At 44.7% G+C, this 15,344-nt stretch overlaps 1 protein-coding gene across 49 annotated transcripts in view; it reads left to right on the plus strand.

Annotated features, from left to right (window-relative positions):
- The window catches only part of SCMH1 (Scm polycomb group protein homolog 1), a 189,468-nt gene that overhangs the window by 31,116 nt on the left and 143,008 nt on the right, over nucleotides 1-15,344 (plus strand). For 31 of the 49 annotated variants that reach the window (XR_014808590.1, XM_084965530.1, XM_084965509.1 and 28 more), the window contains exon 2: nucleotides 1,911-1,993. The exons of the other annotated variants lie outside the window; for them this stretch is intronic. Coding sequence is in view for 7 of the 31 variants with exons in the window: in XM_084965504.1 (XP_084821630.1) it covers nucleotides 1,969-1,993 (25 nt within the window). In the remaining 24 variants the exon portion in view is untranslated. The remainder of the gene's footprint in view (nucleotides 1-1,910; nucleotides 1,994-15,344) is intronic. 49 annotated transcript variants of the gene reach the window in all.

Consider the following 15,344-nt stretch of genomic DNA (forward strand, 5'->3'; position numbering starts at 1 on the left):
TCATTCTTTTGTGTTTGGCTGTGTCACTTAGCATAATGTCTTCAAGTTCATTGTGCTGTAGCATGTGTCAGAACTTTATTCCTGGAGTTAGCACTGTGGCCCCGTGGGTTAGGAATCTGACTGCAGTGGCCAGTGGTTCGATCCCTGGCCCAGCACAGTGGGTTGAAGGATCTGGCATTACTGCAGCTGTTCCTAGGTCGCAGCTGCCGTTTGAATTCAGTCTTTGGCCTGGGAACTTCCATGTTCCACAGGTGTGGCCATAAAAAAAAAAAAAAAAAAAAAAGAAAGAAAGAAAGACTTTTATTCCTTTTTATAGCTGAATTGTATTCCGCTAGATTTATATGCCGCAGTCTGTTTGTCCATGTTCACTTATTGCTGGACACTTGGGTTGTCTCTCCCTCTGCTATTGTGAGTGACACCGCCGTGAGCGTTAGTGTGCAGATGCTTTGTTTTTGGTATATTCCTAGGAATGAAGCTGCGAGGTTATTTGGTAATTCTGACTTTTAAGTTTTCCGCAGCAGCTGCACCGTTTCTCATTCCCACTAGCAGTTCACAAGGGCTCTAATTTCTGCATCTCCTTCCACCAGCGCTTACGATTTCCCTTTATTTCCCATAATGACCATCCCAGTAGGTGTGGAATGGTATCTCACTGTGACTTTAACTTGCATTTCCCTAATGATTAGTGGTGTTGAGTATCTTTTCATGTGCTTATTGGCCATCTGTGTAGATAAATGGAGAAAGGTCCTTTGTCCACTTTTGAACTGGGCCGTTTGAGGGTTTTTGTTGTTGTTGGATTGCAGGAGTTCTTTATATATTCTAGATATTTGTCCCTTGTCAGATAAATGATTTGCCAATATTTTCACCTGTTCTGTGGGTTTTCTTTTCTCCCACATGGTAGTGCCCTTTGATGCACAAATAAATGTTTGTCGTTTTGATGAAGTCCACTTTACCTATCTTGGGTTGCTTGTGCTTTGGATGTCATATTCCAGAATCATTGCCAAATCCAATGTCATGAGGGTTTTCCTCAGAGAGTTTTACAATTTTAGCTCTTAAGTTTTGGTTTTTGATGCACTTTGAATTGATTTTTGTATATGGTGTAAGATAAAGCTTCCTCTTCATTGACTGTGGATATCTAGTTTTCCTAGCATCATTTGTTGAAAGAGTATATCCTTTTCCCATTGAATGCTTTTGGCACCTTTATCAAAAATTATTTCACCATCTATATTAGGGTTTATTTCTGAGTTCTCTGTTCCTTTGCTCTGTATGCCTGTCCTAATGCCTGTACCACACTGTTTCAACTTCTGTAGCTTTGTGATAAGTTTTGAAATCAGGAAGTGTGAGTCTTCCAACATTGTTCCTCATTTTCAAGATGAAGCTAGGGGTCCTTTGAGATACCATGTGAATTTTAGGATGGCTTTTTCTATTTCTGCCGAAAAATATGATAGGGATTTTGAGAGGGATTGCATTGCGTCTGTATCGTTTTGAGTAGTATAGCCACCTTAACAATATTAGTCGTATAATTTATGAATGTGGGATGTCTGTCTACTTATTTCTTCAGTGCCTTTCATCAGTGTTGGTAGTTTTCAGTGTACAAGATTTTAGTTATATGGTTGTTGTATTTCTCACAGTAAATTTATAGGGTAATATTCTAGTTTATCCGTTACTGTATATGACCTATTAATACCCTCAAGAATCTGTTCTGTTTTTAACAGAATCAGGGTTCTGAACTTGAAAAGCTGAGAAAAGGATCCTGGAAGTTGGAAACCTAATAAATTGCTGTCCTTGGGAAGCCCTCCCTTCTGGGTGTCCAGCCTGCTGCTTTCCTCTGATTAAAACCTGATTTCACTGTGAGTCTCCTTGATCTACAGTATTTCACATTTCTAATTTTTTTTTTCATCTTTTGCTTCTAGATTTCTCCATCTTACTAAGGAAGAAAGCAAATTCCTATTTGGTATAGCTGATGGTACCATGCAAAAGTCAGATCCTGGAAAAGGTCAGAACCTCTCCTTATACGTAGTGGAAGTGGAGCGTCATCCCCTGTTAGGCTGGGCGTGAGGGTGTGTGTCACAAAGCGCTGTTGTGGTAAATGAAAGCGTCTCGCCCTTTCTTGCCGACTTACCCTGCAACTCTTGCAAATCTCGAACGTCATGTATACGGCTCTTTTATAGTTTGCAAAGTGCCCTTCGCGTGATTATCGCAGGTGGTCATGACGGTAATCTCACGGAGTAGAGACTGTTGCTCCTCCTGTTTTGTGGAGCCGATGAGGGGTTGAGAGACTTACTCAGAATCCTCTTACTGTGAACTGCAGGGTTGTAGTCCCAGCCCTTTCCCTTGTCTTACCCTTCTCACCACATTATAAGTTCACGATCATTATCAGAGTTTAGTAGACATGTAAGTGTGGAAGCCGTGTCAGCATTGGAAATAACACCCGCAGCGGTGTCTGAAAAAGTTCAAATACCCGTAATGATGTGGATTTGACACTGCGCGTCTAGGGAAAGCTCGCGGAGGGGCCGTGCTCCTCACCGGGTGTCCCACCGTCGCCGTCACGGTGCGGCCGTTGAGGCTCTGCCTCTGCGGGCTCTTCCCTTCCGTTCTCATCTCTCTCAGTTCCCGTCACTGGTCTCTAGCCCAGCCTTTCCCTCTCCGTCCGTAGCAGACTGCTGGCTGTCGTCTCGACACACAGTCCATTTCCCTGTCTTAGTTCCTTTGTGCTGTATTCCCTTTGCCTCAAACGCCTGTCCGTCTTTCTTCTGAAACCCCTCGTTCAACTCATGGCCTTACGAAGCTTTCCTCAGCTCCCCAAGGCCGATCCTTGCTTCCTCTTCTCTCAGAGGACTTTGTGTAGCAAATCTGTTACAGCAAAACTCACACTGGACCATGACTGTATTTGAGCTACTCTCTGCGGTGCTGATCTGTGACTTCTTTCTGAGCATAGACCGGGCTCATCTGTCTTCCTCTCCTCAGCACTCAGTGTTACTCCAGGGCTTGGCTGCATGTTGTGTAATGAATGAAGAGCTTTCCTTAAAGGGTCTACCACTAATCTAAGTGGGAGGCTGAGTACCTAAAAATACTCAGAAGTTTGTAAAGGTATATAAATGAATAGAGCGCCTACTTGAAGTGGAATAGTGGAACGATCCCAGCCGAGCGGAGTTATTTAGGGAAGAGTTCCTCTGGGTAAGGGGTGGGCGAACTGCGGCCCATAGGCCACGTCCTGTCGGCTGCCTTTTCCATAAGTAAAGGTTTATTGCAATATAGCCATATTCATTCGTTAATGTGTCTGGCTACTTCCATGCCGCAGTGGCAGAGTCGAATAGTTGTACCAGAGCCCACGTGCCCCATAAGATGTAAAATATTTACTGTCTAGTCCTTGACAGAATGTTTCTGGCTCCCTGCTCTGGGAGGCAGGTTTTGGAGAGAGGGATGAAAAGAAGAGGAGTGTGAATTAGTGAAGCATGAGCGTGCGTCACGGTGCAATGAAAACAGCCGTAGTGGCGTAGTGGCGGGAATGCCAGGTGAGAACGTTCCACTGTCATCTGGTTTGTCAGAGGGAACCGTGTGGAAGAGGTGAAATTCAGGGAGTTCCCGTGTGGCTCAGTGGGTTAAGAATCTTGCATTGTCACTGCAGTGGCTCAGGTTTGATTCCTGGCTCGGGAACTTCCGCACGCTACAGGTGTGGCAAAAGAAAAATTATTACGTAAACCCTCTGAGCCTCGTGAGATAGTTTGCTGAGTGGTAGCAGGCCGTGGTGATGGTGGAGGTGAAGATGCAAAGGCAAGCAGCCTTCAAACCAGCGAGGACCGGGTGTCCGCCGTGTGCCGGGTCCTGTTCTCTGTGCTTTACATGCGTCCGAGGTGCTTCTCCCTGAAGCTGTGTGAGCTAACTGCTGTTGTCTTTATCTTGCATATGAGGAAACTGTGGCACGGGGGGAAAAGTGACTTAGCCAAGGACGTACAACTAGCTAATGATAGAACCAAATCTGAACCCAGGCAGGCTGCAGAGCCTTGGTAATAGAGGAAGGAAATCTGGGGATATTTGGTTTAAAAAAAAACCCAAAAAGCACTAAGCCTGGAGTAAGGTAATTAACCTGAATAAGTATGAAGTGTGCTCTTCCGTCAAGATAAAGAGAACATAAGCCGACCATAGAAGGCTCATATCAGAAGGCAGCGTATCCGATTAGAAGCGTATACTGTGGAGGAGGCGGAGTGGCAGGGAAAAAGAGGCAGATGCATCACGGAGTGAGACGGGTTATACAATTAGTCACCGGGTCAAACCTCGATGAGACCAGAAACAGTTAACTTTCCTCGTTCAGGTGAAGGGTGTCTTAAAACGGCAGAAGAGCGGGCATGCTCGGTTGAGGTGGAGATGAGCCGTGATTTGCAAGGAGGCAGGGGACGTTCAGCCTGCCCACCCCACCAAGCGCCCCGCAGTCCGTCCAGTGCCCCCTGTGCACACAAGTGCATTGCAGGTAATGGAGTGTTGCGCCCTAGCACACACCGCTCTGCCGCATTCCCTGTCATTCCGTGTTGTCCTCTGAGGGGCTCGCTCCCATCCAGCCCCGAGCACTGCTGTGATGAACACTTACCCCTTTGGACCACTGTTTAAAATATATACATTTATGTATTAAAGTTCCGCATATGCCTTGTAAAAAAATTGCCAGCAGAAGTATACCAAATAAACGGAGGAAGCTTCTCTCCCATCACCCTCTTGTCTCTGGAGAGAACGTCCATTAAACGTTTGCTCGTCTGTAAAACTCCTGCTGCTGATGGAGGCGTGCTGGGACGCCTGCGTGGTTGTTGAGATGGAAAGACCCTGCGAATCACTTCCCTAAAGCCAAGGTCCACTGCGAAGAATGGAAGGAACTTCCTGGGGAGACGTGGGATCTTCATCGCTGGAAGAATAAGTGAAGCCTTAGGGGTGTCAGACAGAAGACTCAAGCGTTGGCTGGGGCTGGCGGAAGCGTAAACTGAGTGACTTCTCGTATTCCTTTCAAAGCTGTGATTCTGTTTTTATACCAATGGGCTGACTCCCCAAAGGTGGGGGCGAAACCCCAGTGTGACTCCGACATGGTTAATTTGAGGACACAGTGATGAGAGCAAATCCAATGCATAAAATAAAATGTATAAAACAAGTTACTTTGTAGCAAACACTGAGTTTATTTTTTAAAGATTTCTTGTAACCATTTTGGTGTGCTCTAAATACACTTCATTTTTTATGAAAAATTACATTTACACTTAACCTTTCAGGACTATACTGTGTTAAGATGAAGGTGGCACATTTTATTCATTATTCTGAAGAAGGAAGGTATTTCAAAGTGTTTTCCAGGTTAAATCGTGGTGCATAGGGAGGAAATAATTGAGCTGGGTCCCTGCTGCTGCTGTCCCCATCGACTCAAAATATAAAGGAACTTAAAAGGGACCTTGTGTCCCCTTTAAGGGATGAAGAAATTTAACCCTTTTATTTTCCAGATGAGGAACGTAAAAGCTAAAGACGGCACGTTACCAGCTCCGAGTCTCACAGTAGCCTGGCTGGGCTCCCCAAGGTTAAAGCATGGCCAGTGCCCGGCACAGTGCAGCACGCGGTGGGTGAAGATGTGAAGATGCGGAAGGGAAACGTGGTCCTTAGGCGGCGATGGCGGCGGCGTCATCTCTTCTGCCCCACGTCCCTCTTCTGAGAGCCTGCAGAGAGAAAGTTGGGTTGGGAGATGTGTACACTGCTCGTGCTGCAGACCCGCAGTTGTGCAGTGTTGGACTGATGAAGGCGGGAGGGTCGCCCTTCCGTACAATTACAGGTGCTTAGATTTGAGCAGGGCCTTTAAAGGTTACCTGGCCCAGCCTCCCTCTTCCTTTTTCATGATTTCGCATTTTCACCCAAAGTTTGTCTTACCTCTGTTCCCACACCCTCAGGGATGGCACATCCATCCCTTCCTTTCCTGGAGAGTTTGTCTCACAGTTGGCTACCTCCACCTGCCAGAAAGGTCTCCCTAGGAATGAGCTGAAGCCTGTCTACCTATAGCTTCCGCCTGCTGATCCTGGCTCTCTCCCTCGTGCTCACCTTGAACAAGGAGAGCAAATCTCTTCTTTCGGGCGGACACTCCAGACACTTGCAGCAGCTTTCCCACTGCCCCCTGAGTCTTCTCTTCGGGTTAGGCCTCCCCAGTTTCTTTCACCCTCACTCTCCTCGTTGCTTTCCTTTGAGTGAGAGAGATTATGGGAGCGTCTAGGACCTGGATTTGAACCCAGTGCCTCACCTCCGAAGCATTCTGACTGGCCGCGTAGACCGTCCAGTACTGCGGAGTCCCGGTGTCGACTGGGAGGCGAGGTGGTACCTTTCTTATTCGCTGACGGCAGACCCATGCGTGTCTGCGAGTCTGCCGGGAAGTGTGCTGTGGCACCACTGGCACTGCTAGCGCAGCTTCTTCCCTTCTTTTTAGAAGCATGTTCTAAAAAGTGTTAGCGTCTCCCGTGCCCTGGATCCGACTTCCTCTAAGCTCTGGGAGGGAACACGTGACGCCGCGTTGACTCTGCGAGGCCTGCCTGTGGACGGAAGGAGTGGAGCGTCCCTGCGTCTCCATCGGCCCTTCGGGGCCCCGGGGAGCACCGGTGTTTCCTTTCACAAGCACAGCGGCGGGCGCGCTGGCCTCCTCAGCTGAAACTCAGTGACCAGCCTCCCTCCACAGCGCATCGGCCCCTCTGTCCCTGCCCTCCGCCCAACCCACAGCACCGTCTTCTCGTCCGTCGGGTCCGCCGCCTTCCGACCCGGGTCTTGGGTGGTCTGACCGGTCCTGTCATGCGCACGTGCAGAGTGTCCGGCTGCCCTGGAGGGAGAGGCGCTGGGGAGCAGAGGGCCGCGCCGTCTTCTTCCTTCCCGTCTGCCCGTCTGCCGCGTGCACCAGACGGGATCGGTGGTTGCCTTGGAGGAAGGGCTTGCCCAGCTTGCTGCCCTCCCCCCAGCTGGCAGCTCCTCCCCGAGGAACAGAGGAATGTCGCCAGGAGGAAGAGAGCTGGAGGCGGAGAATCCGCCGTCCGCTGCGAGGCACGGGAATGCTTGCCGAAAGGAGAGGGCTCCTCGGTGGCACGGCCCAGGCCAGCTCCTCTTCTGTCCCCTGCTGCCTGTGGCCCGTCCTCCGTGACCCGGGGCTCGGGAGTTCTGCCTCCGGCTTCTCTGTTTTGACCTCCGCGTGTCCGCGTAGGATTACGGTTTATTAAAGTCAGGTTGCCCTCCGCTGCTGAAGAGTTCTGTCTTAGTGGATGTTCAGAGGTGCAGTTGGTGCTGCTTCTTCCTGTTCAAGCTTCTTTCTGAGGGTGACGTCCCTCCTTCCTTGTTCCCTTCCCGTGTGTCCCGCCTGTCCCTTCTGTCTCCTCAGTATGTGCTGCGTGTAAGCTGGCGTGACTTCTTTCGTACTCTCCAAGCGTATGAATGTTTAAAGCGTGGCACCTGTGGCCGTCCCCCATTTAATCCAGCGTCGCTCCATGAGATCCCAGACTCTGCCTCCTGGTCCTCGTGTCCAGATCAAGCTAACCAGTGCTTCAGTTTTTACTGCGGTAAAATGGAGAGACTGTCCAAGCTGGGCTCTCTTACGTTGGAAGCATTTGTAAGATTTATTTTTTGTTAGCTTTTTGCCGTTGTTTTGTTTTTGAGGAGAAAGACTGTGTAGTTAAAAACATAGTTTAGCTTCCTGGTATTTCAGCTGACTGACCTTTTAGAAAGTCATTCAGCCTCTCTGAATGTCGCTTCCTCGTTAGTAGAAAGGGGGATGAGCCCGTGCTGAGTGGCATCATCCTGGCGAAGGTTCCACAAGGTGATGTGATGGAAATAGTTAGCACAGTGTCTGACGTCGAGTAAACACTTAAAATGATAGCTCTATAATGTTTTTTGGTTGGTTTTTTTTTTTGGTCTTTTTGCCATTTCTAGGGCCGCTCCCCCCGCGGCATATGGAGGTTCCCAGGCCAGGGGTCGAATCAGAGCTGCAGCCGCCGGCCTACATCAGAGCCACAGCAACGCGGGATCCGAGCCGCGTCTGCAACCTGCACCACAGCTCACGGCAACACTGGATCCTCAACCCACTGAGCAAGGGCAGGGACCGAACCCGCAACCTCAAGGTTCCCAGTCGGATTTGTTAACCACTGCGCCACGACGGGAACTCCTCTATGTAACGTTAATCATTATATTATTACTGTTGTTAATACACAAGTGATAATTTACAGGTAATTTTTTCTTAATATATGAAGAACTTTTTTTACTCTTCTGGCTTCGGGGCGAAGGCCTGTTGTGCTTGTTTCGTCACATTTTGAAAGGATGCTTCCGTAGCCTTGTCAGCTTTTCTGCTGCATGTTTTCTTTCCCTCGAGGGTTTCCAGAATCATCAGAGTCCTTACATTCTTGAGATTCGCACTCCCTGACACAGTAACCACTGGCCATGTGTGTTTATTTAAATTGAGGGAGAATTAAATACCGTTAAAAATGTACATCTTCCGCCACTCCTGCCACACTGCGAGTGCTCAAGAGCCGTGTGGCTAGTGGCTGCCCATTGGACGACACAAATGGAGAGCATTCCCGTCATCACAGAAATTTTTCCTGGACACCATTGCTTTAGGTGTTGCTAGAATGTGCTCTTGCGGTTTTTTGTCTTAGAAATCAAAGAGGGTGTATTTTCTAGGATGTTCGGAGATTACCGAGACGGTTTCAGGGCTCCAGACGTGCATGTTAAGGGTTCAGCTTACCCTTCTTGCCCCAGCCCCTGAGTGTTATTAACTGTCTTTCGAAGTAAGACAAGCACGTGCACTTCTGAGAAGATTGCGTTACCCCGGTTTGTAAAGGCTGCAGTCTAGAGTAAGAGAAAGCCACAGGGAGGAAGGACAGATGAGAACTTAGTCTAGCAGATGTTCAGTTGTGAATATTGGAACCCTCAGGGCTAACTAGGCACAGGAGGGTCTAATGTGCGCTGTGCTTCTCGTAGGCACACACATTGTGTGGTTCAGGGTCCGAACTTTGCCTCTGAAAAAGGTAGTAAACAGCACGTTTTCCTTTAATAATTCGATTATCTGTATTATATGCTTCTAAAGCTATTTTTTCACTTGCTCTTCACAGCAGCTTTGTGAAGCAAGTAGAATTGGGATTATAATCCCTGTTTCACTGATTTAAAAAAAAACAACCCGAGGCTCAGTGCAGTTAACAACCTGACTAAAGTTAAGGGCAAACAGTCTTTAAGGGAAAACTGGGTTGAGATTCAGAACAGGATAAAATTTAACTTCCAGTTTGGTTTTTTTGTTGTTTTTATTTTGTTCTGCTCTATTTTACTACTAATCAGACTGCAGTAAAAGAAGGAGTGAAAATCCTTCAGGACAACTTGAAAACTGAATAATGTCCTATGAGATACTCAAAGAATTGCTGTCATTTCTGTAGCTTCATTTGTCCTATGACCGTGTGTGTTCGTGTGTTTGGATTCCCAAAACAAAGTGCCGCAGGCAGGGGGGTTTAAACAGCAGAGACTTATTTTCTCACAGTTCCTGAGGCTAGAAGTCCAGGATCAGGATGCTGGTGGCTTGGTTTCTGGCGAGGCCTCCTTCCTTGGCTTAGACAGCGCCTTCTTGCGTGTGCTCCCCTGACCTTCTCTGTGCGAGTGGGTTGAGGGCCAGGTGGGTGCTGAGAGCGGGGAAGAGGGGCAGACATCCCTTCCTTTCTCACAAGGACCCAGTCGTGGCCTGCTGGGGCCCCACCCTGACGGCCTAGTTCAGCTTAGTCATACCTCCTTCAAAGTCCTGTCTCCACATTTAGTCACCTAGGGGCTAGGACTTGCCCGTGCGAATTTGAGGGGGACGCAACTCAGTTCCTAACACCGCATGAATTTATTAGTGTCTTTTAGTTTTCTGACTTAACCTGGCTAGTTGGACATTTGGTATTTGCATGAAACCAAATGCAGCAAATGTCAGTATTTTTTTTATTTCTGTGAATAAATTAAACCTGTGGTACTTATAGTGAGGTACTGTCCAACCCTGAGGTGTTCTAATAAGCAAGAAAAAAGATTACATCTGATGACACCTGAATGTCCTACTTGTCTCATAACGTCGTCTGGTTTGTTACTACTAGTAAAAGGTAGTAGTACTTCGCAGGGTAATGAGTGTCCCCTTCCGCCCACTCCCATTTTACAGATGGAGAAATTAACATGCAGCGAAACTGACTTGTCAGGGGTCAGAGCAAGGTATTGATGGATCCAGGGGTAAATGCCAAACCTCTTAACTCCCTGACCAGATTTTAGTCCATTGACTAGATACAGCCTAGTGGTAAGTACCTTTTTACCCTATTAGAGAGGTAAGAGGGATTAAGAGACTTGGCAAGCATAGAATTTGAGGAATTCCTCATTACTAACTATGCCACTTGTTACCCATTTTCTTTTAACCATGATGTCTTTTTTGTCGTCAGCATCCATTTTCAAGTTTGTGAGAGGAGGCTGGACATTTTGCTTTGTATTTTATTTATTTATTTATTTTTTAACATTTTGAAGCACTATTTATTGGGATCCAAGTTTGTAATTTATTTACTTATTTTTATTATTGTTTATTTATATGTATATACATATATATATTTTTTATACTGTACAGCATGGTGACCCAGTTACACATACATGTATACATTCTTTTTTGCTCACATTGCTTGTTCCATCATAAGCGACTAGACAGAGTTCCCAGTGCTACACAGCAGGATCCCATTGCTAATCCATCCCAAAGGCTACATTCTGCATCTATTTACCCCAAGCTCCCAGTCCCTCCCATTCCTTCCCCTTCCCCCTTGGCAACCACAAGTGTATTCTCCAAGTCCATGATTTTCTTTTCTGTGGAAAGGTCCCTTTGTGCCGTAAATTATATTCCAGGTAGAAGTGATATCATATGGTATTTGTCTTTCTCTTTCTGACTTACTTCACTTAGTGTGAGACTCTCTAGTTCCATCCATGTTGCTGCAAATGGCATTGTTTTGTTCTTTTTTATGGCTGAGTAGTATTCCATTGTGTATATATACCACATCTTCCGAATCCAATCATCTGGCAGTGGACATTTGGGTTGATTCTATGTCTTGGCTATTGTGAATAGTGCTGCCATGAACATGTGGGTGCATGTGTCTTTTTTAAGGAGAATTTTGTCCGGATATATGTCCAAGAGTGGGATTGCTGGGTCATACGGTTGTTCTACGTATAGCTTTCTAAGGTACCTCCATACTGTTCTCCATAGTGGTTGTACCAGCTTACATTCCCACCAACAGTGCAGGAGGGTTCCCTTTTATCCACACCCCCTCCAGCATTTGTTATTTGTGGACTTATTAATAACGGCCATTCTGACTGGTGTGAGGTGGTACCTCACAGTAGTTTTGATTTGCATTTCTCTAGTAATCAGGGATGTTGAGCTTTGTTTCATGCGCTTGTTGGCCATCTGTACATCTTCCTTGGAGAAATGTCTATCCAGGTCTTCTGCCCATCTTTCAATTGCGTTGTTGGCTTTTTTGCTGTTGAGTTGTATAAGTTGTTGGTATATTTTAGAGATTAGGCCCTTGTCAGGTGCATCATTTGAAACTGTTTTCTCCCATTCTGTAAGTTGTCTTTTTGTTTTCTTTTTAATTTCCTTTGCTGTGCAAAAGCTTGTCCATTCGATTAGGTCCTATCAGTTTATTTTTGCTTTTATTTTTGTTGCTTTGGGAGACGGACCCGAGAAAACATTTGTAAGGTTGATGTCAGAGAATGTTTTGCTTCTGTTCTCTTCCAGGAGTTTGATGGCGCCTTGTCTTATATTTAAGTCTTTCAGCCATTTTGAGGTCATTTTTGTGCATGGTGTGAGGGTGCGTTCTAGTTTCATTGATTTGCATGTAGCTGTCCAGGTTTAGAAGTGAGAAAAAACACACTACATGGAGACGAAACAGCATGCTACTAAAAAACCAATGGGTCAATGAGGAAATCCAGAAGGAAATTAAAAAATACCGAGACAAATGATAATGAAGACACAACCACTCAATCTATGGGATGTTGCAAAAGCAGTGCTCAGAGGGAAGTTCAGAGCAATACAGGCCTTCCTCAGAAAAGAAGAAAAATCTCAAATCGACAGCTTAACCTTCCACCTAAATGAATTAGGAAAAGAAGAACAAGCAAAACCTAAAGTCAGCAGAAGGAAGGAAATCATAAAGATCAAAGAGGAAATTGATAAAATAGATTCAAAGAACAATAGACAAAATCAATCAAACTAAGAGCTGATTCTTTGAAAAGGTGTAAACGAAAGTAGACAAACCTCTGGCTAGACTTCTTACCAAGAAGAGGAGAGAAAAAACCCAAATAACAAAATAAGAAATGAAAAAGGAGAAGTCACAACAGCTACTACAGAAATACAAAAAACCATACGAGAATACTATCAACAATTATGTCAACAAATTCGACAACCTAGAAGAAATGGACATCTTTCTAGAGACCCACAGCCTGCCAAAACTGAACCAAGAAGAAACAGATCAACTCAACAGACCGATCACTAGAAATGAAATTGAATATGTCATAAGAACACTCCCTACAAATAAAAGTCCAGGACCAGATGGCTTCACAGGTGAATTCTACCAAACATACCAAGAGGAACTTACACCCATCCTCCTTAAACTTCTTCAAAAGGTTGAAGAAGGAACACTCCCAAAGACATTCTATGATGCCCACATCACCCTAATTCCAAACCAGACAAAGATACCACCAAAAAAGAAAACTGTCGGCCAATATCCTTAATGAATATAGACGCAAAAATTCTCAACAAAATTTGAGCCAACCAAGTCCGACAACATATCAGAAAGATGGTACACCACAACCAGGTGGGGTTCATCCCAGGGTCGCAAGGATGGTTCAGCGTGTGCAAGTCAATCAACGTCATGCACCACGTTAGCGAAAGAAGGTCAAAAGCCACATGATCGTCTCAATAGGTGCAGAAAAGGCATTCGACAAAGTCCAACGTCCCTCACGATCAAAACTCTCACCACAGTGGGTATAGAGGGAACATGCCTTAACAGAACCAAAGCCATTTATGATCAAAACTCTCACCAAAGTGGGTATAGAGGGAACATCCCTTAACAGAACCAAAGCCATTTATGACACACCCACAGCAAATACAGTTCTCAATGGAGAAAAGCTGAAAGCCTTCCCACCAAAATGTGGAACAAGGCACGGATGTCCTCTCTCACCACTGTGATTCAACATAGTCCTGGAAGTCCTAGCCTAGCCTAATCAGACAAACCAAAGAAATCAAAGGCATCCAAATAGGATGAGAAGAGGTAAAACTCTCACTGTATGCAGGTGACACGATACTATATATAGAAAACCCTAAGGACTCAACCCCAGAATTCCTTGAACTGATCAACAAATTCAGCAAAGTAGCAGGATATAAGATTAACATTCAGAAGTCAGTTGCATTTCTGTATACTAACAATGAAATATTAGAAAAGGAATACAAAAATGCAATACCCTTTAAAATTTCACTCCAAAAAATCAAATACCTGGGAATACACCTGACCAAGGAGGTAAAGGACTTATATGCCAAGAACTATAAAACATTAATCAAGGAAATCAAAGAAGATATAAAGTAATGGAAAGATATTCCATGCTCCTGAGTTGGAAAAATTAATATTGTAAAAATGGCCATACTACCCAAAGTAATCTAGAGATTCAATGCAATCCCTATCAAATTACCCATGACATTTTTCACAGAACTAGGACAAACAATCCAAAAATTTATATGGAGCCAGGAAAGACCCAAAATTGCCAAAGCAATTCTGAGAAACAAAAAGCAAGCAGGAGGCATAACTCTCCCAGACTTCAGGCAATATTACAAAGCCACATTCATCAAGACAGTGTGGTACTGGTACCAAAACAGACACACAGACCAATGGAACAGAATAGAGAACCCAGAAATAAACCCTGACACCTGTGGTCCATTAATCTTCGACAAGGGAGGAAAGAACATAAAATGGGAAAAAGACAGTCTTTTCAGCAAGAATTGTTGGGAAACCTGGACAGCTGCATTTTGCTTTTTAAATACCCCAAAATATTTCTATAACAGTTCAGCCACATGAGATTATTACTAAGAAAGGAAAGGAAAACTTACTATTTAATGAATTTGTTTTCTGTGTTAGATACCATGATAGACACTTTATATTTCTTAAATGTCGTTAAAGTTTTAGTCATTTCTGGAAGGTTCGAATTCTTGCCATTTTAATAGTGACATTTTTAATGGGATTAGTTAAATTTAATTGAAAAATACCTTGTAAGTGTCAGAGTTTAGGTTCTAAATAAAATGTGAATCTTTTTAGAAACTAAGGATTTTATCAGAAATCTTTAGAGATAACATCTCTTTGTTTAAGCACAGTTTTCTGGTTTATTATTTCTTTTATCTTGCTTATTTTTACTAAGGTAGGTTGAGATTAAGTCAGGCTTACTCTTGCACTTGACACTAAAAATTGTACTTTCTCTAAAGCCTTTTCTTCTACCTCTGCATCTGAAATAGTTAGACGTCTTTTAATTACCGAGCAGGTGGAACCGCCAAGCCATGTGAAAAGCAAGGCTGTGATGGAGCTTCAGAACCAAGGCCTCGTGGGCATCAGCATATGGTCTCTCTTCCACCGTCACCTCTGCTTCTCGCCCACTGGCCTCTCCTCACTTGTAAACCTGATTTCTTGGATACAGTAAAAACACATAGCCCCTACCAGTGACCACATTTCACTTCTCTTATCACACTCGTTCCATGCTTTGTGCTGCAGCCACGTTGACTGCAGTTGTCCACCATGGCACCGTCCAACAGAAATACAGTGTAAGTCACATATGTCATTTAGATTTTTCTAGTAGCCACATCCAAAATATTAAAAAAGAGGGGACTTAATTATAATAATATATTTCATTTAATCTAGTATCTGAAATACTATTTTGACATGTAACCCACATAAAAATACATAATGAGCTGCTATTCTGTGTTCCTTTTTTCATACTCAGTTTTCAGAATCTGGTGTATTTTTACAGTTATGTACATCTCAATTCAGACACTACGTTTTATCAGAAATACTTGATCTGTAGTTAGATTTCAAAATATATATCATTGGAAAGGTAGATTCTCATACTCAGTTTTGTTTCAAACACGCTTAAAAATTTCTGCCAGTCACGCACCAAATGTCAGTTTTTGAACTTAACTTAATAAAAATTAAATTCACTTCCTCAGTGACACTAGCCACATTTCAAGTGCTGGTAGCTGCATCCGGCTAACGGCCACCGTATTGTGCGGAGCAGGTCCAACGTAATGCTTCACGGCATCACGTCTTTCTTTATCTTATTCCTTCTCTGTGGACTGC

The sequence above is a fragment of the Sus scrofa genome, chromosome 6 (genome assembly GCF_054392235.1).
Source record: "Sus scrofa isolate SSC_HxYL_T2T_F1_AM1 chromosome 6, Sscrofa_HxYL_maternal_Yorkshire_Landrace_v2.0, whole genome shotgun sequence".
Lineage (NCBI taxonomy): Eukaryota > Metazoa > Chordata > Mammalia > Artiodactyla > Suidae > Sus > Sus scrofa.